Below are 21,898 nucleotides of genomic sequence, written 5' to 3'. Positions count from 1 at the left end.
GTAAAAATGTACCTAGTACATAAAACCCATGATCATGCACATAATACTGCTTAGGATGAGGCGAAAGTAAATAGCATTTTATTCACAGGAGTCAACTTCAAGAAAAATGTTAGTAATACAGGTGGTAAACAAAATGGTGAAGCTGAGACTGAAATTTGGGTCACATAAAATCAGACCTGCTATGGTTGCAGTGGGATGAGGGACAGTGGGAGCAGGCATTCCCTGATTAGTTTGAAAACTACTAATGAATGCAACCCTGGCAAGTCATTCAAATATTTTTGAGCGCTTAACACAGACCCAGGCCTAGAGACAGGAAGAGGCTGATGTGGGTTAGAATCTAGAGACCTGTCTCTCCTCCACATGACCCCTCTCCAAGCCTGCCCTGCAGTGTTCCATCGCCAGGAAGAAAAAAACATGGGGGTCCCCAAAGCCTGCTTGGGCCTATCAGGTAGTAAGCACCCAAGGTTGGAGAAAGGTGGTCTGGCTCTCGCTCTCCCCAGAAACTATGCTCCCCCAACTGTTGCCATCTCTGGCCTCCTTTCCGCCCCCCAAACTGGTCAGCCCTAGAGGGTGAGGACCCTCTCACCCGGTGCTCGGAAAGATCCCCCAGAAATTGAGGCGGGGGGTGGGTATGGACAGCCAGCGGGAATCGGGAAGGCCGCCCCCAACCTCCTAGACAGCGGAAGTGCGTCAGTTTGTTCGCCCCGCAGAGCATTTTGGGAATTGTAGTGAGTTGGGGTGGGGGGGCGGAGAAACTGACAGTGTAACCCCTTGGAGACCAGAGCGCGCCCGCAGAGCTGGAACAGAGGGGCGCTCGACCACTCCCTTTAGCAGATAAAGCAACTGAGGCTGAGACCGTCAGTCCTCTCCTTTCTCCGGCTTTTGTTGGCCCCAGTCAGAGGCTTATATCCAAGATTCTGGGCAAGACGAAGTGCCAAGTGGACAGTCCTGCCCAATACTAAATTGCCAGCTTCCCGTGCCCCCCCCCCCACCGAAAACGTCCAATTAAGGCCCCTCCGCCCCGCCCCAGGAGCTGCTGCCTTCGTAACCGGTCATTGGCCCACCTTTGAAGGGCGGGGAACTGAGCCTCAGAGAAGGCAAGACTTGTCTAAAGCTGCAAAGCAAGCCAGAGCAGAAACTGGCCGCCCGGAAGCCTGTCTACCCCCTACACTTTCTGAATCCGTGGTGGCTCTCACCATTCGTATCACATCCCCTCCCCCAACCCTTGTGCTCAAGCTGCTTGGAGCCACTCAAACTCCCTGCCCCCGGGCGAGGAGGGGTAAAGGTTGCGCAGCGGAGAGGCGGTGAACCCCTACCCTCCCCGGCAGCCGGCGGTCCCCTTTAAGAAACGGCCCCGGCGGGACTACATTTCCCAGAAGGCTTTGCCGGCGCGTTATGTAACTTTCCCTGCGTAGCGGCCTCTGGGGCAGAAGGAGGTGGAGGCGGTGGCGGCGGCGGCGGCGGCGGCGGCGGCAGTTGCAACGGCGGTGGCGGGAGCGGCGGGAGCCCGAGGCGGCGGCGCCCGCGGCCTATCGCGGGGCCCGAGCTGTGTGCCGCGGCCCGGAGTTCGGACCCGGCAGGAGCGCCGACGTGCCTGTGCCTGCCTTTGAGGAGGCGGGAGTGAGGAAAAAGGCTTAGGGCCCAGGGGGCGGGGAAGGGGGGCCGGGCCTGGATCCGCGGGGAGGCCGAGCCAGAGGCCCGACCGTGGCTCGCGCGGTCCCGGGGACACGAATCGAACGTCGGCGGCGCGGATCGAACGTCGGCGGCGGGTGGAACGCGGGGGCCCGGAGGCGCGCGTGCGGGGGCTATGGCGTCCGTGCAGGCTTCCCGCCGCCAGTGGTGCTACCTGTGCGACCTGCCCAAGATGCCGTGGGCCATGGTGTGGGACTTCAGTGAGGCCGTGTGCCGCGGCTGCGTGAACTTCGAGGGCGCGGATCGCATCGAGCTGCTCATCGATGCCGCCCGGCAGCTCAAGCGAAGCCACGTGCTCCCCGAGGGCCGCTCGCCGGGGCCCCCGGCCCTCAAGCACCCGGCCACTAAGGACCTGGCAGCCGCCGCTGCACAGGGCCCTCAGTTGCCGCCTCCACAGGCCCAGCCCCAGCCGTCGGGGACAGGCGGCGCTGTCTCAGGCCAGGACCGCTATGACAGGGCCACATCGTCGGGCCGCCTCCCCTTGCCCTCGCCCGCCCTGGAGTACACCCTGGGGTCTCGCCTGGCCAATGGGCTGGGCCGCGAGGAGGCTGTGGCGGAGGGGGCGCGAAGGGCTCTGCTTGGCTCCATGCCCGGCTTGGTGCCCCCCGGGCTGCTGGCAGCTGCGGTGTCTGGCCTGGGAAGCCGAGGTCTGACGCTGGCACCCGGCTTGAGTCCTGCCCGTCCAGCCTTCGGCTCCGATTTCGAGAAGGAGAAGCAGCAGAGGAATGCGGACTGTCTGGCAGAACTGAACGAGGCCATGAGGGGCCGGGCAGAGGAATGGCATGGGCGCCCCAAAGCCGTGCGGGAACAGCTGCTGGCGCTGTCTGCCTGCGCCCCTTTCAATGTCCGCTTCAAAAAGGATCACGGGCTGGTGGGACGGGTGTTCGCCTTCGATGCTACTGCCCGCCCGCCAGGCTACGAGTTCGAGCTGAAGCTCTTCACCGAATACCCCTGTGGTTCTGGCAACGTGTATGCTGGAGTCCTGGCCGTGGCTCGCCAGATGTTTCATGATGCTCTGCGGGAGCCGGGCAAGGCACTGGCCTCATCAGGCTTCAAGTACCTCGAATATGAACGCCGACACGGCTCAGGGGAATGGCGTCAGCTGGGGGAGCTGCTAACCGACGGTGTCCGCACCTTCCGCGAGCCGGCTCCCGCCGAGGCCCTGCCCCAGCAGTATCCAGAGCCAGCCCCTGCAGCTCTTTGCGGCCCACCCCCACGAGCCCCGTCCCGGAATCTGGCGCCCACGCCACGCCGTCGCAAGGCGTCCCCTGAGCCCGAGGGCGAGGCATCCGGGAAGATGACCACTGAGGAGCAGCAGCAGCGGCACTGGGTGGCACCCGGGGGCCCGTTCTCCGCTGACACCCCTGGCGTGCCCTCACCCATCGCCGCCCTGAAGAACGTGGCCGAGGCCCTCGGCCACTCCCCCAAGGACCCTGCTGGGGGTGGGGGCCCTGTGCGTGCAGGGGGCGCCAGCCCCGCAGCCTCCTCCGCGGCCCAGCCTCCAGCCCAGCATCGTCTAGTGGCCCGAAACGGTGAGGCAGAAGTTAGCCCCACAGCAGGGGCGGAAGCTGTTAGCGGGGGTGGTAGCGGCACCGGGGCGACCCCTGGGGCCCCCCTGTGCTGTACCCTATGCCGGGAGCGGCTGGAAGACACCCACTTCGTCCAGTGCCCCTCAGTGCCCGGACACAAGTTTTGCTTTCCCTGCTCACGGGAGTTCATCAAGGCGCAGGGTCCTGCTGGGGAGGTGTACTGCCCCAGTGGAGACAAGTGCCCGCTAGTGGGCTCCTCTGTCCCCTGGGCCTTCATGCAAGGCGAGATCGCCACCATCCTTGCTGGAGACATCAAGGTTAAGAAAGAACGGGACCCCTAGGCCACCACTGCCACCAGTCTACTGCCCATCCGCCCCCCCCCCCTTGCCACCCACCGCTGCTGCGGATAAATTATTCCCACCCGGCCCAGTGCCTGCCCCCCCTGTGTACATACCCCCTTCCTTATCCCAGATGGGTCCCCTCCTTATCCCAGATGGGTCCCCTGGGGTAGATGCATTGAGGGTGGGGGGAGAAAACTTGTGGCTTCTGTCCGAGGGGGTGTTTGGGGTCCCTTGACCCCTCCGGTTTTCCTCTCCCCTCCTTGGCTTGGCTTTGCTGCTGCTTGTAGTTGGAGGAGAGGTGTCCCCGCCCCTCCTTGAGAAGGGGCCTCCTGAAATCTCGCTCTTTATAAACGAAGCAAAAGCATTTTATTGCCCCCCTCCCCTACTCCCTCTCCCTCCTTCAATAAACCGAAAGATGGGTTTTTTCCTTCTTGGTCCCTTAGTTGCGTGAGATGCTGCGCCCCCTTTGGGACCGAACTGATCCTGCAGGGGAGAGGACGTTGCCTTGTAGCCTCCAGGTGGCGCCCTTCACTCAGGTGGGCCCCACGGCTGTTTTTATGAATGCTGGCCAACTAGTCAAGCGTTCTAGCCACCAGCCCGTTTTCCAGATGACAGAACTAAGGCTCGGAGAGGGGATGGCTCTTGCGAGGGAGCCACAGCCAAGCTCGGGAATTAGCCTTCCCTTCTGGCCCATCCCCTGTATCTCCCCCGAAGGTGGAGGACTCAGTGCCACCGAGGGGGAGGGTCAAGCGGCCTCCGGAGGCTTCCCAGAAGGGACGGGCCGCGAGTTCTTGCTAGGCAGGGAGAGAATTAGGCCAGATTGCTAGAGGGACTGCCTGAGGAAAGAGGAAATTTACCTCATGAGGTACACTAACAGGTTCCCTGGAAACAAGGTGACTGCTTCTCGCCTCTGGTGGTGCCCTGAACTGCGCGCCCATCTCTGGAGACCAGCCTCAACGGCGGCCGCCCTAAGACACCGTGACTGGCCGGGTAAAAGGCGCTCCCCCCGCGGTCGCCTCTGATGTGCGCGGCCTTGTCCCGCACCTGTCCCGGCGGGCTGATTATTAACCAGGACTTCCTGCTCGCTGGCGTCAGGGGGCGGGGCCTGAGCGGGCTGCGGCAAAGCAGGGGTTAAGGGGAGGGGGAGGCCCCAAGAGCCAGCCCCCACCCCAGCGGCCTCCCCCGCGACCCTGAGGTGGAGATTTCGTGGAGGGGGCAAAGCCGGGCGCAAAGGCCAGCGGATGGACAGAGAGATGGGGAATGACAGTGTGTCCTGCCACCGCACAGCCCTGTCACATGGCTGTGAGACCCTAGGTTGCCCCAGGTCTCAGGAACCCAGATGTTATATCACCTAAATCTGGAAGACCTTAATGTCCTGACCCAGCTTGGTTATCCAGGTGTCCCTCCCACACATCTCGCAGACCCCCATGCCCCAACTCCCATATATTAGGGACTCTGGGGCTTGGTCCTCCACATCTGGAGGACCCTCAGTTCTTGGACTGAGAAGTCCCTTCCCCCAGCCACCGGGTCTCAGGTGTTCTGTCGCCCCTGGCACTGCCAGCCTGGGCTCTGGGCAGGGCTGGGAAAACCACCCCTGATTAAATATACCAGGCGATAAGCCAGGAGCAAGGGAGACGCTGGATGGAGCTCCATGCCTGGGCACCCCTCCTGGGCAATCTTGTGGCCTCTCCTGACCCAGCTCTGCAGACCCAAGTACTGGGTAGCTCCCCCTCCCCCATCCTCAGAGCTAGAGGCCTCCAGACACGGGGGCACTGTGCCCCAGTGGGGGCTAAAGAGCTGTGGAGGACACCTGGTCCTTTAAGAACAGCTGGTGGGTGGGTAGGGGCCAGGGGAGTCACCCCCAGCCTGGCTGGTGTGTATTCTAGATAGAGGTTGGGTTAACTATTAACAGAGCAGGCGGCCTGAACTGTGTGGGTGTAGGGGCCTGGATCAGCCCCTCTTCATTCAGTGCCAGGCTGGGGCCAGAGTGGAGGGGTTCTGGATTGATCTGGGGGATCAGTGAGTAGGTGAAGAGGCTTCATGAAAGGAGAGACAGAGACACAGAGAGAGACCCAGGGAAAGATGGAGACGACAGAGGTGGGGAGGGAGATGCAAAGAGACCAGCTCACTGAGAGAGAGAAGACAGAGACCCAGGGAGAGAAAAGGAGCTCGCTCAGAGATGAGGGAGATGAGGTAGAAACAGAGAGAGACAAACATTCAGAAAAGAAAATTAGAGAAATATCCAGATGGGTTAAGAGAGGCTGAGATACACTGAGGAAATGCCAACAATAGAGACAGAAGGAGAGAGAAGAGCGACTGAGATGCGGAGAGAGGGAGGGAAGGAGGGAGGCTGTGAAATCAGGAAAAGGTACAGGTTTGAACTAGAGAGTTAAGACATCTTCAGACTCAAAAGTTCTATGAGACCAAGGGGGAGAACAGAGCTCTGTGAAGAAGGGCAGGGCTGGGTCTGTCTTAGTCACTTGGTCCCCATGACCAGACCTGGCTCACTGCTCACCCTCCAGTTCTCAGCTCAGCTGACCTCTCCTCCAGGAAGCCCTCCTTGACCCTCAGTCTGTGTCAGGTGCCATTTCTGGGCTCCCACTCCCCTATCCCAGCCCTGAGCATTCGAAATCATGATTGTCTGGGGACTGGACCGTGAGCCCCATAAGGGCAGGGCCAAAGCTGTCGCAGTCACCACTGTGTCCCCAGCATTGCCCCGCACTGGCAAGTTTAAAGGATGGATAAATTAATGGACTCCTTTCTTTCAACAAATGTTTATTCATCATCCACTGTGTGACAAGCCCTGCAGTAGGTGCTGTGGATACAGCAGGGAACAGAATGCAGCCCCTGTTCTCATGGAGCTGACATTCAGGTGGGAGATACAGACCCATAAAATGTGACAGCCATGGCGGTAAATCCTAAGAAAAAATAAACCAGGGAAAGGAGATAGAGAATGGTGGAGATTGGTATTTTAAAGAGGGAGGTAGGGGGAATTCCCTGGCGGTCCAGAGGTCAGCACTCCATGCTCTCACTGCCGGGGGCGTGGGTTCAGTCCCTGGTCAGGGAACTAAGATCCCATGAGCCACGTGGCCCGGACCAAAAAAAAAAAAAAAAAAAAAAGAGGGAGGTAAAACTGAGATGAAACTAAAAACTAAGGGAGGTGAGTGAGCGAGCCACTGGCAATCTAGGGGGATAGCAGCACATGCAAAGGCCCTGAGGTGGGAGCCAGCTTGGTTCATTCCAGAAGCAAGGTGACCAGTGCAGCTATGGCATGAGAGAGAATCATAAGATTGAGGTCAGAGGGATAGTAGGGTAGGGAGTGTTGGGGCCCCTGTCAGCCATGGTAAGGACTTTGGATTTAGTTTTAATGGGAACAAGTAGAGGGTTTCAAGCACTGAGGGAAGGGATGAAGCAAATGAGACAGAAAAAGCAAGGAATCAGCTAGGATAGACAGCATCCCGTTCATCTCTGTGTCCAGGGCTCAACAGAGGGCCTTAGTACAGATGCCCAATGACAGTGTGCGCACGAGTGAATAAGACCCAAATTGACAGAGAAAGAGTCAGAACGACATTAGATGGATGGACAGACTCCCAGGGAGAAGCCAGGTAAGGACCCGGGGGACGCCCAGGGACAGCAGACACAGACAGACAGACAGCAGCCCAGCTGAGAAGTCCTATTCCTTCCAGAACCCTCCCCACCCGGAAACCTTCCCTGGAGCTGGAAAAATTCCCCAGGCCCCCCTGCCCGCCTTGCCCTGTGGCGTGCCCACTCACACCTCAGGCAGAGGAAGCTGGCAGGCCTCACAGGAACCTTTCTGTGAGGGGGGAGTAGAGGCGGGCGGGCGGGTGGCAGGGACGAAGGGAGAGGAGTGGCGGGCAGGCAGGCAGCGGGCAGCAGCTACACAAAGGCCCCAGTGTCTGCCCCTCCTGCCCCCGGGTACAGATATAAATAATATGTACATATACCTTTAAATATACACACACACACACACACACACACACACACACACACACACACACACACACACACACACACACACACACACACCAGTGGGCTGGGGTGGGAGGCTGGGGGCCACACACTTCCCTAAGGACCCTGATATGGGAGAGGTCTGCTCCTGTGGGGCTTGGGGGCTCAGAGACCCACAGAGATAGTGACCAAGACTGAGAGGCTCGAGCTGAGAGGGGCACAGGGATAGAAGGGCGAGAGAGAAACTTACAAAGTGCGAGAGACAAACAGAAAGAGACTGGCCGACTGCGACGCAGTGTTAGAAACCAAGACTGGCTCAAATGGAGACAGATCAGGAAAGCAGAGAAATCAAACTTCACTGAGAAAAGACAGAAAAAGTCAGAGGTAGAGGGGCAGTGACAGAAGGAAGACACGGATCATTCCCGAGAAAGGCAGAGACACGGAGAAACCCAGTTGAGAGGAAGCAGGGACAGAAAGAAGCAGAGAGGCCAGCAGACGTCCAGAGAGGGACAGAGAGAGAGGGAGAGAGAGAGAGAGAGAAGCCGGCAGGCAGGCAGGGCCAAGGCTGGGGGCTTGGGAAGGCTGGTGACCGTGGAGGGGGAGGGTCAGGGCACGTCTCCAGTTTAGGGGCACCGCCTGTGCAGCTCTGGTCCAGCCCAGCCCCGGGCAGGCTAAGGAGCAGGGAGTGGAGGTGAGGGAGGTGGCCCTTGGGTTCCGGATCTTGGTGTTTACCTGGGGCAGTCATTGCAAACAGGCGCTCAGCCTGGCCCATGGCAGAGTGAGGGTGGGATGGGCTGGGCCCCAGCTCTGGGCACCAGTGGGCCCGACACGCCCACCTGTGGCCTGGGTGGTGAGTAACACACACGGTGACACCTGGGTAGATGGTGACACATAGGGGGACAGACACGGTGACACACAGGGACAGATATAGGCAGACCCAGAGTGTCTGAGACATAAACAGACCCACAGAAGCCAGTGACAGAGACACACTGTAATAGACACAGTGACAGAGACCAGGACACAATGATGGGCAAACATAGTGTTAGGCTTAGAGACACAGCAACAAAACACAAGGACAGAGGACACAGTGACAGACACAGAGAAGACAATGATAGAACAGTGACATACATGCATACCCAGTGACACAGCACTGCAACACCTACAGAAACCCAGTGAGAAGACACTGACACAGAGACGTACAGGCACACACAACACACACTCACACACTGATCAGACAAATCATGGAGTAACACAGAAGCCTGCAAACACCTTGACATTGACACAGACTCATAAACCTCCCTGGCTGCTGGCTTCTGGGGTGCCCCCTCGGCCTCCAGGAGCAGGGTGTGAGTGGCGGTGACCGTGAGGGAGGGCTTGGGACCCCAGGGCCCTTCTGTGCAGCTGTTGCCCCTCCTATGCTCTAGAATAGCGTCCTGGTTAAGGGCACTGGCTCTGGGCCTGGGTTCAAGTCCTAGCTCCCCACTCACTACCTGTGTGACCTTGGGCAAGTCACTTCATTTCTTCATGCCTCACTTTCCCCAGTAATAAAATGGGTGGTGGGAAGGATTGGGTCTATCGATTCTGTAAGGTGCTTACATAATGCCAGACACATGGTAAGCCCTCGTAGCTGTTGTTATTATTATTATTAATTATTAATTATTATTATTATTTTCATCATCATCATCTCATGTCTTATGCCCACAGGGGGGACCCTGCCTTGGCCTCTGTTTCCCCACTCACGGCCCCTCCCTTGGACAATGTCACCTAAAGCCCACAAGCCGTGCCCAGGTCCATCTGTCCCAGCCCAGGCTTCTCTGTGTCCCCATGGCTATCCCTCCATCCCTGATCCCTAGTGTCCTCATGTCTGTCCATGCGTCCCATGTCTGACTGCGGTACTTTTCCATTGCTGGCCACCAGCCGGCTGTCCCTGGGGTAGGGGTCACACCTGCCCACGCCAGCCGAGCCGGTGGCCACCAGACACCCTGACGGATGGCCCCACCCTCCCCCCCAGGACCCTACAACAACACCCGCCCCTCCGGCCACCTGAGGTCCCCACTGGGGCGGCCTGAGGCCTGAGCCTGGGGACAGGAAGCCCCAGGCCTAGCTGCCCTGAAAGCCTCTTTCAGCCTGGGCCTCCTCCCGCTGCCACCGACTCCTCCTGCGGAATAATATTTGGGCTGTTGGCCGGGGGGCGGGGGCCAGATCCGGAGGCCGCCTGGGAGAAGCCAGAAACCGCAGGGCTTCCTGCCTCGGGCCGGCCTGACTCTGGGAGAGACCCCCAGGCCCGAGGGAGGGGGGTGGGCACCCAGGGAGACTGAGGGCCTTTCTCTCGACACCAGTTGTTTTTTCCAGGAACCAGGAGGAATTCCCCAGCCTGCCCAGGACAGCGAGGCTGGTGGGACGGCTGACTGGGAGCCAGCACGGCAGGGGGCGGGGGAGGGGGTGACACGCAGCCGGCAGGGCGGGCACGGTGACAGAAATAGAGGGCCTGGCCTGCGAGGTGGCAGGTAGAGGCGGAAACTCAGGGAGCTGGGAGAGACCAGAGGAGGAGGAGAGAGGCCAGAGAGCCAAAGGAGTGGGGGGAGGCGGACCCCAAGAGAGGAAGACCCAGAGCCCCCAAGGGAAGGAGGGAGCGATCCAGAGGCCCGGAGAGAGGGAGAACGGAGTCGAAGCAACGGAGAGGATGAAGAGAGAGAGCAAGGCAGAGAATATGAGAGACAGAGGCACAGAGAATGAGCGACCATTTTCCCATAAACCAAGGGACAGAGATAAAGGCACAGAGAGAGAGGTAGGGGCATAGATGACACTAAGAAACAGAGAAAGATGGACACACAGGGACTGGGAGAAACATCTCTCCCCCTCCCCCGCTCCCTCTCTCTGTCTCTGTCTGTCTGTCTGTCTGTCTCTCTCACACACACACACATGCGCGCGCGCATAAAGAGACAGCCTTTGGTCTTTGAATGGCTGACTGACTAAATGAATGAGTGGCTAGAGAGCCAACAACCAAGTAAGACAAACACAAACTAAGGAAAACACACCTGCTTCAGCCTGGCGGAATGACCTTGGCCCAGTCCCTTCCCATTGTGGGTCTGTTTCCACTCTGTGAAATGACGGGCGTGAGGAACACAGTTGTGCCACAGATATCAGACTCAGAGCCCAGGCAGAGACCTGGAGGAATAGAAACACCCAGACCCCAAACCCAGAGGCTCCCAGAAGCCCCCAGCACCCGAAGGAGGACCCAGCTCCTTTCCCACACACCTGCACTTGAAAGAGACAGACACACCAGGGCCAGTCAACACACGCACACACACAGCCACAGCAGTCACAGGCACACAGCAAAGACAGGCATAATACACAAACACAGACATACTTCTTAAAAAAAAATACAGACACATGCTGATTCCCAGACATACACATGAAACACAAAATGACCCACAACGCCGATGTAGTCACACGTAGACTCCTTAAGGCAGCAGGTATGTAGACAAATGGACATACAGAGACACACATCCAACAGAGTGAGACCCAGAGGGTCCCAGGGATAGGTGTATAAGAGAACCACACACACAAAACAATAAAGGAAACACGCACATGAGTCTGATATCCCGAGACACCGACAGTAAGCACATACCCAGGGGAGGAACAGACATACAAACTCACACAGTTGAGGGATACAAACAATAGAGAACACCCTGCAGCAGACCACAGGGACCTCAATGGCCGAAGTGATATCCTAGGACCCACAGAGGCACAGGCGCACGCACGCGCACACATGCAAACAGATAAACTAACACACACCCTGTCTCCTTCAATTAGCACCCTCCCTGTTCGTCCCTTCTCCTCCTCCCTAGCTTAACCAAAAATCGAGCAGCCCCTGGGCTCCCTGAACCCTGGCGCTAGAGGCATGTGTCTGGAGAGTGGGGGTAGGGAGATGGCCTTGGTCACTGCAGAGCCACCTCCGCCTGCTGCCCTGGCCCCACTGCTGCAGGGGCTGCTATCTGTGAGCAAACTGTCCTTGGGGTCAGGGACAGCAAAGAGCCAAAGGTCAGGTCGATGCCTCCCCCAGCCCTTCCCCCAGAGGCAGCCAGCTCTTGGGGGCAGGAAGGAGAGGGGGACAGGGGACAGCAATTCAGGTGTTCAAGCCTCACAGGGCCCACTCGCCAAGGAAAAGAGACATGCAATGAGAGGCAGAAATGGTGCCTTTAATGGTCATACACAGCCAGTATCCCGCTTCCCAGGCAAGAACCAGACTTCAGTAGAAATTCCCCACACCCTAACCAGTCCTTTCTGGTTTCTCCTGGACCGGAGCGGGGGATGGGCTCCAGGAAAAAACCGAGGAGTATCCTCATCGCCGTCCCTCACTCAACTCACACCAGAGACAGTGGTGACATGGCCAGCACAGGGGCTGTTGGTGGCCACCATGATGCACAGTGGTACACTGGTTATGTCAGCCAGTCAAGATGGTGGCGATCACAGCACCCAGTGGGCCAGCGTCACCATCACGTCCAAAGGCTCAGCCAAGGGGATGTGCATCACGGCGCCCAAAGGGCCAACCAAGATGTCATCCCAGATGGTGGCCATCAGGACACCCAATAGATCAACCAATAACATCAATCAACATGGCAGTCTTCACAGTACTCAACGGGCCCACCAAGATGTCAATGGCAGTTATCACAGTAGCCAGTGGATCAACACAATGCCCACAGAGAGGGCAGTCACCGCAGTGAGTAACAGACCGGCCAGGATGTGAACTGACAGGACAAGCAAGGTGTCCCCAGGAGAATCAGGCCCCGAGAGCCTGACGGTGTGAGCTACCGCCATACCCCACCCACCACGCCCCCACCCCCCTGCTAGGACGCGTTAAGCAGAGAGCGGGAATAGAGGCCCTGGTAGTAGATCCCAGGCTCCCCACCCTCCGCCCCATAGCCCCCAAATCCCACGTCCAGTTTGGGAGGTGCTGGTGGTGTCTGTTCCGACATCAGGTTGTTGATGGAGAAAGGGTGGTTGAAGTTGTAGGGTGCATCCAGCTTCAGCTCCCCCGGGAGCTCCAGGCCAGTGAAGTAGGGTGTGGAGGAAGGGGGTGAGCCACAGTCCAGAGTCCCCACATCTTCCCCACCCTGGGCCTCAGGTTCGGGGGCTGGAGGCTGGGCCTGCGGCGGAGAGGCGACTGTGGCAGCAGGGGTGGTGGTCGACGAGGCTGACCCCGCACTGTTCCTGGAGGCGGAGGTCCCGCCGCCCCCTTTCTTCACCTTCTCCTCCAGCTTGAAGCGCTTCTGGCGGCGCAGGTAGCAGCCATTCTCAAACATGTTACCTGAGCTGGGGTGCAGGGCCCAGTAGGAACCCTTGCCCGGCTTGTCTGGAGAGCGCGCCACCTTGACGAAGCAGTCGTTGAAAGACAGCGAGTGGCGGATGGAGTTCTGCCAGCGCTGCTGGTTCTCCCGGTAGTAGGGGAAGAGGTCCATGATCCACTGGTAGATCTCGCTCAGGGTCAGCATCTTGCCCGGCGCCTGCTGGATGGCCATGGTGATGAGCGAGATGTAGGAATATGGCGGCTTGGCATGTGCCAAGGGCCGCCGGTACCCTTTCGGCATCTCCTTCCCATGCACCAGCCCTGGTCCCGGGCCCCCATACCCTGAGCTGCTGCCGCCACCACCGCTGGCACCCAGGCCTGGGAAGGTGGGCCCCAGGGGTGCTGTGGGCGCTGGGGGCGCCAGGGGTCCAGTGGGCAGTGGGGAGGCAGGGAGCCCCCCCGGTGGGTAGGGAGAGCTCAGAGGGTTCAGGGTCATGTAGGAGTTGAGGGGGGCCATGGTGGGTACTGGGGTCACCGGAGAGTAGACCTATCGGGAAAGAAAGAGAAATGGCGAGTGGTGAGTCTCTACTCTGTTGGTAAGCAAAGGGTCACTGGACCCATTGTGTGTCCATCTGTCTGTCTGTCTTGCCTCCTCTGTAAACAGCTGTCTGTTGAAGTCTCTCCCTTTCCCCCCTCCTCATGCACCTCCCTCCCTGACCCCATCCCCCCACGCTCCCATATACTGAAGCTCACGCTTTAAGTGGTTCTCAAAGTGTGATCCAGGACACCCTGGGGAGTCTCCAAGACTTTTTTAGGGTATCCATGAGGTCAAAACTATTTTCATATAATGAAAGTTATAAGATATGACTAGCCTTTTTCACTCTCTTTCCCTCATGAGCGTAGAGTTTTCTAGAGGCCACATGACAGGTGATATTGCAATAGACCAAATGTAGAAGCAGCTAGGAAAATGCAGCTGTCTTCTACTGAACCAGACACTAAAGAGATCTGCAAAAATGTAACTGTGCCACTCCTCTCACTAAATGTTTTGAAATGGTTATTTTAATAAAAATATATTGCTTATACTAACACATTGTTGCTATTTTAAAATGAAGTAATGCCTATTTTTAAAACGCCTCAGTTTTAATTTTGAATGCTGTTAACAATCACTATAACCCCAATCAATAAAAACTGTTTGGGGTCCTCAATAATTTTAAGAGTGTGGACTTCCCTGGTGGTGCAGTGGTTAAGAATCTGCCTGCCAATGCAGGGGACACGGGTTCGAGCCCTGGTCTGGGAAGATCCCACGTTCCACAGAGCAGCTAAGCTCATGTGCCACAACTACTGAGCCTGCGCTCTAGAGGCCGCGAGCCACAACTACTGAGCCCATGCGCCGCAACTACTGAAGCCCGTGCGCAACTACTGAAGCCCGTGCTCTGCAACAAAAGAAGCCACCGCAATGAGAAGCCCACGCGCCGCAACGAAGAGTAGCCCCCGCTCGCCGCAACTAGAGAAAGCCCGCGCGCAGCAAGGAAGACCCAACGCAGGCAAAATAATAACTTTAAGAGTGTAAAGAGGTCCTGAGACAAAAAAAAAAAATCAAGAACTGCTGATTTATCTAATAATGGAACCTATGTGTGTACTTTTTTTTTTGATGTGGACCATTTTTAAAGTCTTTATTGAATTTCTTACAATATTGTTTCTGTTTTATGTTTTGGTTTTTTGGTTGCGAGGCACGTGGGATCTCAGCTCCCCCACCAGGGATTGAACCTGCACTCCCTGCATTGGAAGGCGAAGTCTTAACCACTGGACTGCCAGGGAAGTCCCTATATGTGTACTCTTGTCCATCTAGCCATCATCTTTTAGGTTATACAATTACAGTTTTTATAGGTCAAAAGCATTTGTAAATCAGACCTCACATATTTCTACCTAATATATGTCATCTATTATATATCATCAAATCTAAGACATCACTTCGTAAGCTGCAGTATTATTTTAAGTATCAAGAAGAATGGAAAAAAACACTGTCAATTATAATCCCTAGGCACCATTGACTGTAAAACCCATTCCATTTTCAGATATGTTCAAATGGGGGGAAAATGTGCCTCTTAGCTCAGTGAAATACAGTAGACATTGCTATATCCTTGTAAGTAACTATATAATCTCTCAGTTATTCAATATTTCTTGGCCTACTCTGTGCCGGCACTGCTCCAGGCACTTCACAGCAAAGGTCCGCTTTCATCTTTACAACCACACTATGGGGGAGGCACTATCATGACACCCATTTTACAGCTGAGCAAGCTGAGGATCAGAGAGGTTGTCCAGGGGTCACACAACAAGGAAGGAAAAGAACGGGGATTCTGAATCCAGGCAGTCTGGCTCCAGATCGGTGCTCTGGACCAAGCTATAAAAGCAGTGACCAAGACAGACTGAAATGCCTGCCCTCAGGGAGCTGTCAGTCTAGCAGGAAGTGAACAAGATAAGCAAGGAAAATAGGAAGCGTGGTGGATGGTTATTTCTCTTTCTGTGTGCATTTACCCCTTTCATCCCCTGTCTTCCATCCTTTCTCTGTCAATCTTCCATCTGCCTGTCTGCCCCGCTCCCTCCCCATGAGGGAGGGTGGTCTCATGGCACTGGGGGCGGTGCTATAGCTCTGGTGGGAGCCACCTCTGCTATGAATCAGTGTGTCCCATCTCATTCCCTTGTCACTTAAGTGTCTGCACGTCCAAAGGTCCAGAGAGAAAAGGGAAATGCCAGGGTCACTCAGGGAGTCAGGGGCAGGTGGTAACCAACCCAGGTCTGCGTTCTAGTAGAGAAACTCTCCCCTCTCTCTTTCACATGACTGTCCAGGTAGTTCTTTTCTCCTATGACGCTGAATCTCCCTGTGGCTCTGTGTGTATCTGTCCATCTCCTTCCCTGTCTCAGTACCTCTATACTCCTTCCCTCACCCCCTCCCCACGTCTGTCTCTCTCCCCTCCCCACGCTCTCTCCCTTTATCTCTCCCTGTCTCTCTCTGTCCTCGTCTTTCTCTCCCTCATCTCCCCCGCCTCTGCCTTTCTTTCCTTGCGACTCTCCCATACCCCATCTCTCTCTCCCTCTGTCCCCCCCTCCTCATCTCTCGCATCTCTTTCTCCCTGCCTTGGCACTCTCTCTCTCTGTCTCTCTCTACCCCACTCCTCTCCCACCCTGTTCTTTCTTTCCCCTTCAGCACGTCTTTGCATCTCTCTGCCCCTTGCTTCAGCACCACCATCTCCCCAGAAGTCTCACATTGAAATTGGAGCCACAGCTACTCCCCTCCCCCACGCACTGGTCTCCCCCCACCCCCCCACCCCGCCCCGGTTTGGCTGGTTCTCGCCCCTCCCTAAGAGTAAGGGAAGAGGGTCCTTCAGAGAGAGGGGAGAAGGCGATGGACTCAGGGGGATCCACAGAGAGGTCCTAAATCCCTCTACAACCCCCTACATTTCTCCAACTCAGTCAGACTCTCCTGTATCACAGAGGAAGACAGACTGGGACCCCAGAGCCCTCCTCTTCTGGCTCCCCATCCACCCGGAAGTCCTCCTTGAGGTCTGACCTCAGGCACTCCAGCTGCCCTAATCCACCCTAGGCTTTCACATGCCTGGAGCTGGGATGAACCCCCAGTGTCCGGGTCTGAACCGGATCTCCCCAGCGAGGGCGGGGCTGAGATTGGGGGGAAGCCCTCAGGGGACCTGCACGCCCACCCCAGGAGGCTGGAATTTCTCCCCTTTCATTTCCTTATTGTCTCTGGAGGAGGGTGTGACAGGGAGAAGAAGGAGGCAGTGTGAAGCTACAAGCTACTTTCTAACTCTGGTCCCAGCCTAGGACCTCAAGCGGCTCCCTCCACACGCCAAGAGGCTTTAGGTTTTCCACCTCTAAAATTGGGGGGCAGTTGGACCAGCTGATCTGTGAGAACCAGAGGCCAGTGGCGATGCCTTAGGGCAATAACTTTCCAGTTTCCTTCCAGACAGGGAGCCAGCTTGGGGAGGTCAACATCACCCCAGCAGGAGTGGGTGGTGGGCAAGAAGTAGTTTGGGGGCCCCTTCAGTTCTCAGTTGCTGAGTGAGTGCAGATGTTTCTCCCCACATTGTTCTGACCCAGGGGGAGGAGGTCGTTCAGTTGATGGGAAAGCTGAGGAGACCCTCAGACAGTATGTCCACTTCCAGCCCCCTATATGTCAACTCTTCCAAAATATGCCCCCAAATGCTATCTCTAGACTGTCCCTCAATTTCAGAGACAATTTCCACACAAATTGTCCCCTACTAAACGTCAGGTTTTGCCCCGAATAATGACTCCTTCAGCCTAGACCCCCTCAATTTACTTCTTAAGATATGCCTCCAAAACACTGATTTGTAGTTGGTACCCTTAAATCAGGTCCCCAGACTCTGAACTATGTGGGGGGGTTCAGCCGGGATCCCCCAATACCTGGGAGTCTCCACCTCCAACCTGGTCTCTGCCTTCCCCACCATATAACTGACATCTCCAGCTGCCCAGGCTCCACCTCTCAACACTCCCAATCCCTTCCCTGCACCACCCCACGTGCACCTCACACCTCCACAGCCCCAGGACTGGCCCCTCCTGGGCACCTTGCCAAGCCCCGTAGGCCTGGGTATCCAGGAGTCTCACCCTACAGCTTCAAACCCCAGACCCAGGACTCAGGCACTCTGGGGCCCCTGTAAACCCCAGACCTTGGTCTCTTTGGAGAACTCAACCATTGCAGTCCCATACCCCACCTCAAGCCCACAGTCCCCTTCCATCAGAAACCCAGGTATCCAGACCTCCATAACCCTCTGACTAGGACCCCTCCACTTCACAATGTTGACAAGGGAGAGAGCACGCTCAGGAGAAGGAGTCCTTGCAGCAAGAGGAATGGGAGTTAGACCTGGGGAGGGACTTCCCGGCGGCTAGGGTGAGCGAATTAAGATACAGCCCTGCCCCCTACTCCAGGGAAATCTTGTCCGAGATGGGACTGGTGAGGACATTAGCAATTAGTGGAGATTGCTGGAAGGTGGAGTGGGGGCGGGGATGGGGGGGTGCGAAATCTGAAACCCTCCAGACTCCAACAAGGAGAGTCCCTGCTGAGGGTCTCTGATAACAATTAAACCACTGAAGTTCAGCTGGGAGGGGTGAGGGTCATTAGTAGGGATGGGGGGCTGGGGTGGAGACCGACCCCTCCACTGCCAATGCTGTTGCCGACATGCCCTGATCTCAGGATCCCGACTCTGACCCCTATCTATCCGAGCCCCAACTCTTAAATCACCTGTTATTTCACACTCCCCAGACCAAGCTTCATCTCTGATCACCTTCATCTCTTACACCCGAGCACCAGCCCCCATTTCTGACTTTGACGTAGTCGCAGCCCCAATCCTTATCCCGGAACCCCAATTCTTATTTCTACCCCAGACCCCCATCTTTAACACTAATTTCTAGTCATGAGCTCCCAGCTCAGATTTCCCTCAATGGTGACCTCCCTCTCCCATCTCTTAGTCCCTTATATTTTCCCCAGTTTTGAACCCCATTTCCTAATCCCCCAGCTCTGTCCGTATCCCGGAGTTCTGAGTCTTATCTTTGGTCTGTTAATTTTAATTCCTTGTACTTTGGGCCCCTGACACTCAGCCCTCACATTTAAGCTATGACTTGACCCTTGCCTAAATCTTCCTGACTCCCGTTTAAGCCCTCACTCTGACTAGCCTGCCTAAACCGCGCTCCCATGCATTGTCCCCCGTCCCTGACTCCTACACCTGGTCACCGTGTCTCTAGTTCCTCCGCTCCCCAATTCTATTTGGAGCCCCCACTTGAGTCCACACCCCGGTCCTTGCCCCCATTTAGGCCCGCACCCTGATTCCTGCCCCCCCCCCCCCACTTCCCGCTCCGCCATCCCCGAGGACACACCTCGCCCGCCTCCGGGTAGTAGCTCCACTCGGCCAGGTCATGGGCCTCCATCTTCACCGAGCCCAGCATCCCCCGGGCCTGCGCCCCCACCCGCCCCCGCTCCGGCCCGGGGGGGAACCAAGCGCTTCGGATCTCTCAGCCGGCACGGCCTGAGTTCCGACCGGCGCCCGTCTGTCCGACCGCCCAGGGTCCCAGCCTTCCCGGGCGCCGCGGGAGGCGGCCACGCTTTATAGCCGGGACACCCCCCCCGCCCCCCCGCCCTCGCCCTCGCCCTCGCCCGCTCTGGGCTCCCCTCCCGCCTCCCCGAGGGCGGTGCGCCCGGACTGGGGCGCCCCCTGCGGGATTGCGAGGAGACAGACCTCAGGCGCCGGGAGCCGCAGCCCGGGGACGCGAGAGCTGGAGATGGCTGACGAGTGAGGAGCTACAGGTGGGAGACATTGCTGATACTAAAAGCCTCGAGGGCAGAACTCTAGGGCCCTTCTATCCAGGGGGTTTCATCATCTCGACAGGAGCAGGCGAACAGAGCCCTGCAAGACTGCCGCGGAGGAAAGGAGGCTCAGAGCCGAGTGGTCTCCAGGGGTCCCGATGTGTTACTATAAGAACCTGTAGGAGCTCCTCGAAACCACATTTCCCATTGGACGGACTGGAAGACTGAAGCTTCTGATAGCTGGAAATGCTCCATACTGTGTAAATGGTCAGGATCAAGGGTTGAGGGGATCGAGGCCTCTGCTCAGACCCCGCTGAGGAAACAGACCACCTTCCAGACCTAGGAGCTTCGCCTCCCGGACTCTCCACTCTCTCTAACACCTGCCGTCCAGGGACCCAGAACTACTGTGAACTCCATTTCCCAGAAGCCTCTATCCCCCTTTCCTTCCGGACCCCGTCAAAGGACTACATTTCCCAGGAGGCATGGCTCCCGAAAGCCGGAAATGAAGGGCTGTCCCGGCGTCGTAGGGGGCGGAGAGCGGAAGGCCGGTCGCGCGGCAGAAGGTAGGGGCGGGGTACTGCCGCAGAGTGGACTCCATTTCCCAGCGACCCTCCGTGCACGGCGCGTGCGCAGTGTCACGGCGACGAGCGGAAGATGGCGGTGGCGTCTGTGAAGAGGTGCTGCTGAGGGGGCGCGAGGGGGACGGAGGCCTGAGCCGTGGTGAGAGGGGGGGCGGCGTGGGGGCCCGGGGACGAAGGGAGGAAGGACCCTGAAAGGGCAGGGGCGCTGCCGGGGGGAGTGGGGACGCTTAGAGGGGAAGGGAGCAGTGACGCTCGGGACCCCAGTTTCTTCCCCAGTTCTGGACCCTCCCGTGGCTCCCCAGTGCCCTCAGGGCAAAGTTCCAACGTGGCCCCCAAGGCGCGTCCGCCCCGCCGGCCTCAGCTCTGCCTCTTTGCTCGTTCCTCACGTCGCACGGCTGCACTGGCCTTTAGGTTCCTGAGACTCGCCATACGCCTTCCCGCCTCAGGCTTTTTGCACATGCCGTCCCCTATGTCTGCAACATCCTTTCACTCATTCCGCCTGGCTGACTCCCATTCATTTTTCGGGTCTCGGCACCAACGTCACTTCCTCTGCGAAGCCCTCCTTTCCCGCTCTCCGTCCCGAAGTCCGCCTCTTAAACGCTCTTATAGGTTCCTGTGCCTTTCCTTCATGTCACTTGGCGGGGGGGGGGGGGGGTGTCTCATTTGTTATTGGACCTTTATTTGTGTGGCTCTTTAGTTATGTCTGTGACCATGAGCTCCATGGAGGCAGGGAGGTGTGTGTTGGTCACCGACGTGTTTCCCAGCACAGCGCGGTCACGCCGAAAACTCCCAGTTAATGTTCGTTGAATGATGAAAGATTTTCGTGGGGCCACTCTGTGTATATGCGGGGAGTCGTCATATTCCCAGGTGGGAGTGGGGCGGTGGGACCGGGAGGGAAGGGGAACCAATGATTGTTGGTAATAGCAAAAGACTACAAACACCCCAAATGTTCTTTAGTAGGGAGACTGGCAGAGGAGAAACACAGATAACAGCCACATAATAAAATATCATGCAGCTGTAAAAAGGAATGAGGGAAGGGGGGCAAAAAAGGAATGAAATATAGAGAGTGGGTTCCAGCATATATTAAGTGAAAAGCGAAATGAAATGCAGTGTTTATCATACGCTCCCTTTTTACAGAAGAAAAGGAAATATGTATATAACGTTTAAAAAATAAAGGAAGAAACCAAAAAGTGGAAGAGGAAGAACATGGTAAAAAGTTTGGGTGGATCACTGTGAAAGGTTCATCGTGAAAAAGTTCACTGTGTTCTGATGGGAAACAGCAGTATACTGGATTGTTGGGAACGGACCTAGCAGGGGGAAGCAGTTCCTTTAGAGAGGCAGTCCAGCACAGCAGTGAGAAGGCTGGATTCTGCAGCCATACTGCTAGGTCTACATCTTACAGGTTGTGAGCCTTTGATCAAGTGACTTTTACCTCCTTGGACTTCAAATTTCCTCATCTGTAAAATGGAAATTAAAAAGAGTCCTTAGCTTGGAATCTAGAAAAATGGTACAGATGAACCTGTTTGCAAGGCAGAAATAGAGACACAGATGCAGAGAACAAACGTATGGACACCAAGTGGGGGGGACGGGGGGGTGGGATGAATTGGGAGCTTGGGATTGACATATACACAGTAATATGTATAAAATAGATAACTAATGAGAACCTGCTGTAGAGCACAGGGAACTCCACTTCACTTCGCTGTACAGTAGAAACTGATGCAACACTGTAAAACAACTATACCCCCATTAAAAAAAAAAACAGTACTTCAAAGAGTTGGTGTTGTGAGGTTTAAATAAGTTACTGTGTGTGTTAGAATTGTGCCCAGCACATATTAAATGTTCAATAAATATTAGCTGTTATTTTTCAAGCATTCTAGAGCCAAAGGGTAGGGATACTAAGCCCAGTGATTGTAGAAGCCCTTCGGCATTCACGCAGGAGATTTTTATTGAATACTTACGAGGTGCCAGCTCTGTTCCGTGCTGGGGATAGAGAAAGTGAACACACACACACACACACACACACACACACACACACACTCACACACATATCTCTGCCCTCATGGAGCTTATAAATATGTAGTGTGTTGATGATAATAAATGCCACGGAGAAAAATAAAGCAACACAGATGGGGACGGAGAGGAAATGGAAATTTGAAATGGGATGC

At 56.5% G+C, this 21,898-nt stretch overlaps 4 protein-coding genes across 4 annotated transcripts in view; 3 read left to right on the top strand and 1 right to left on the bottom strand.

The window, feature by feature from the left end:
- Window positions 1-21,898, top strand: part of MYPOP (Myb related transcription factor, partner of profilin) — a 32,223-nt gene that overhangs the window by 8,864 nt on the left and 1,461 nt on the right. The gene's annotated exons all lie outside the window — the stretch shown is intronic.
- IRF2BP1 (interferon regulatory factor 2 binding protein 1) lies at window positions 1,420-3,988 on the top strand. The gene has a single exon (XM_082370162.1). It carries the CDS (start codon window positions 1,808-1,810, stop codon window positions 3,560-3,562), a length of 1,755 nt encoding a protein of 584 aa, XP_082226288.1. The 5' UTR covers window positions 1,420-1,807; the 3' UTR covers window positions 3,563-3,988.
- Window positions 11,715-18,979, bottom strand: FOXA3 (forkhead box A3). Its single transcript, XM_082370186.1, has 2 exons — window positions 18,726-18,979; window positions 11,715-13,368 (listed from the first exon to the last, which is right to left on the bottom strand). Exons 1-2 carry the CDS (start codon window positions 18,792-18,794, stop codon window positions 12,382-12,384), a joined length of 1,056 nt encoding a protein of 351 aa, XP_082226312.1. The 5' UTR covers window positions 18,795-18,979; the 3' UTR covers window positions 11,715-12,381.
- The window catches only part of SYMPK (symplekin scaffold protein), a 37,014-nt gene continuing 34,852 nt past the window's right edge, over window positions 19,737-21,898 (top strand). Inside the window, exon 1 of the mRNA XM_082370141.1 lies at window positions 19,737-19,872. The gene's annotated coding sequence lies outside the window, so the exon portion shown is untranslated. The remainder of the gene's footprint in view (window positions 19,873-21,898) is intronic.

This window comes from Balaenoptera borealis (assembly GCF_965194805.1).
Source record: "Balaenoptera borealis genome assembly, chromosome: 19".
Taxonomy (NCBI): domain Eukaryota; kingdom Metazoa; phylum Chordata; class Mammalia; order Artiodactyla; family Balaenopteridae; genus Balaenoptera; species Balaenoptera borealis.
The sequence above is the reverse complement of the archived record's forward strand: the minus strand, read 5'-3'. Positions and strand labels throughout refer to the sequence as shown.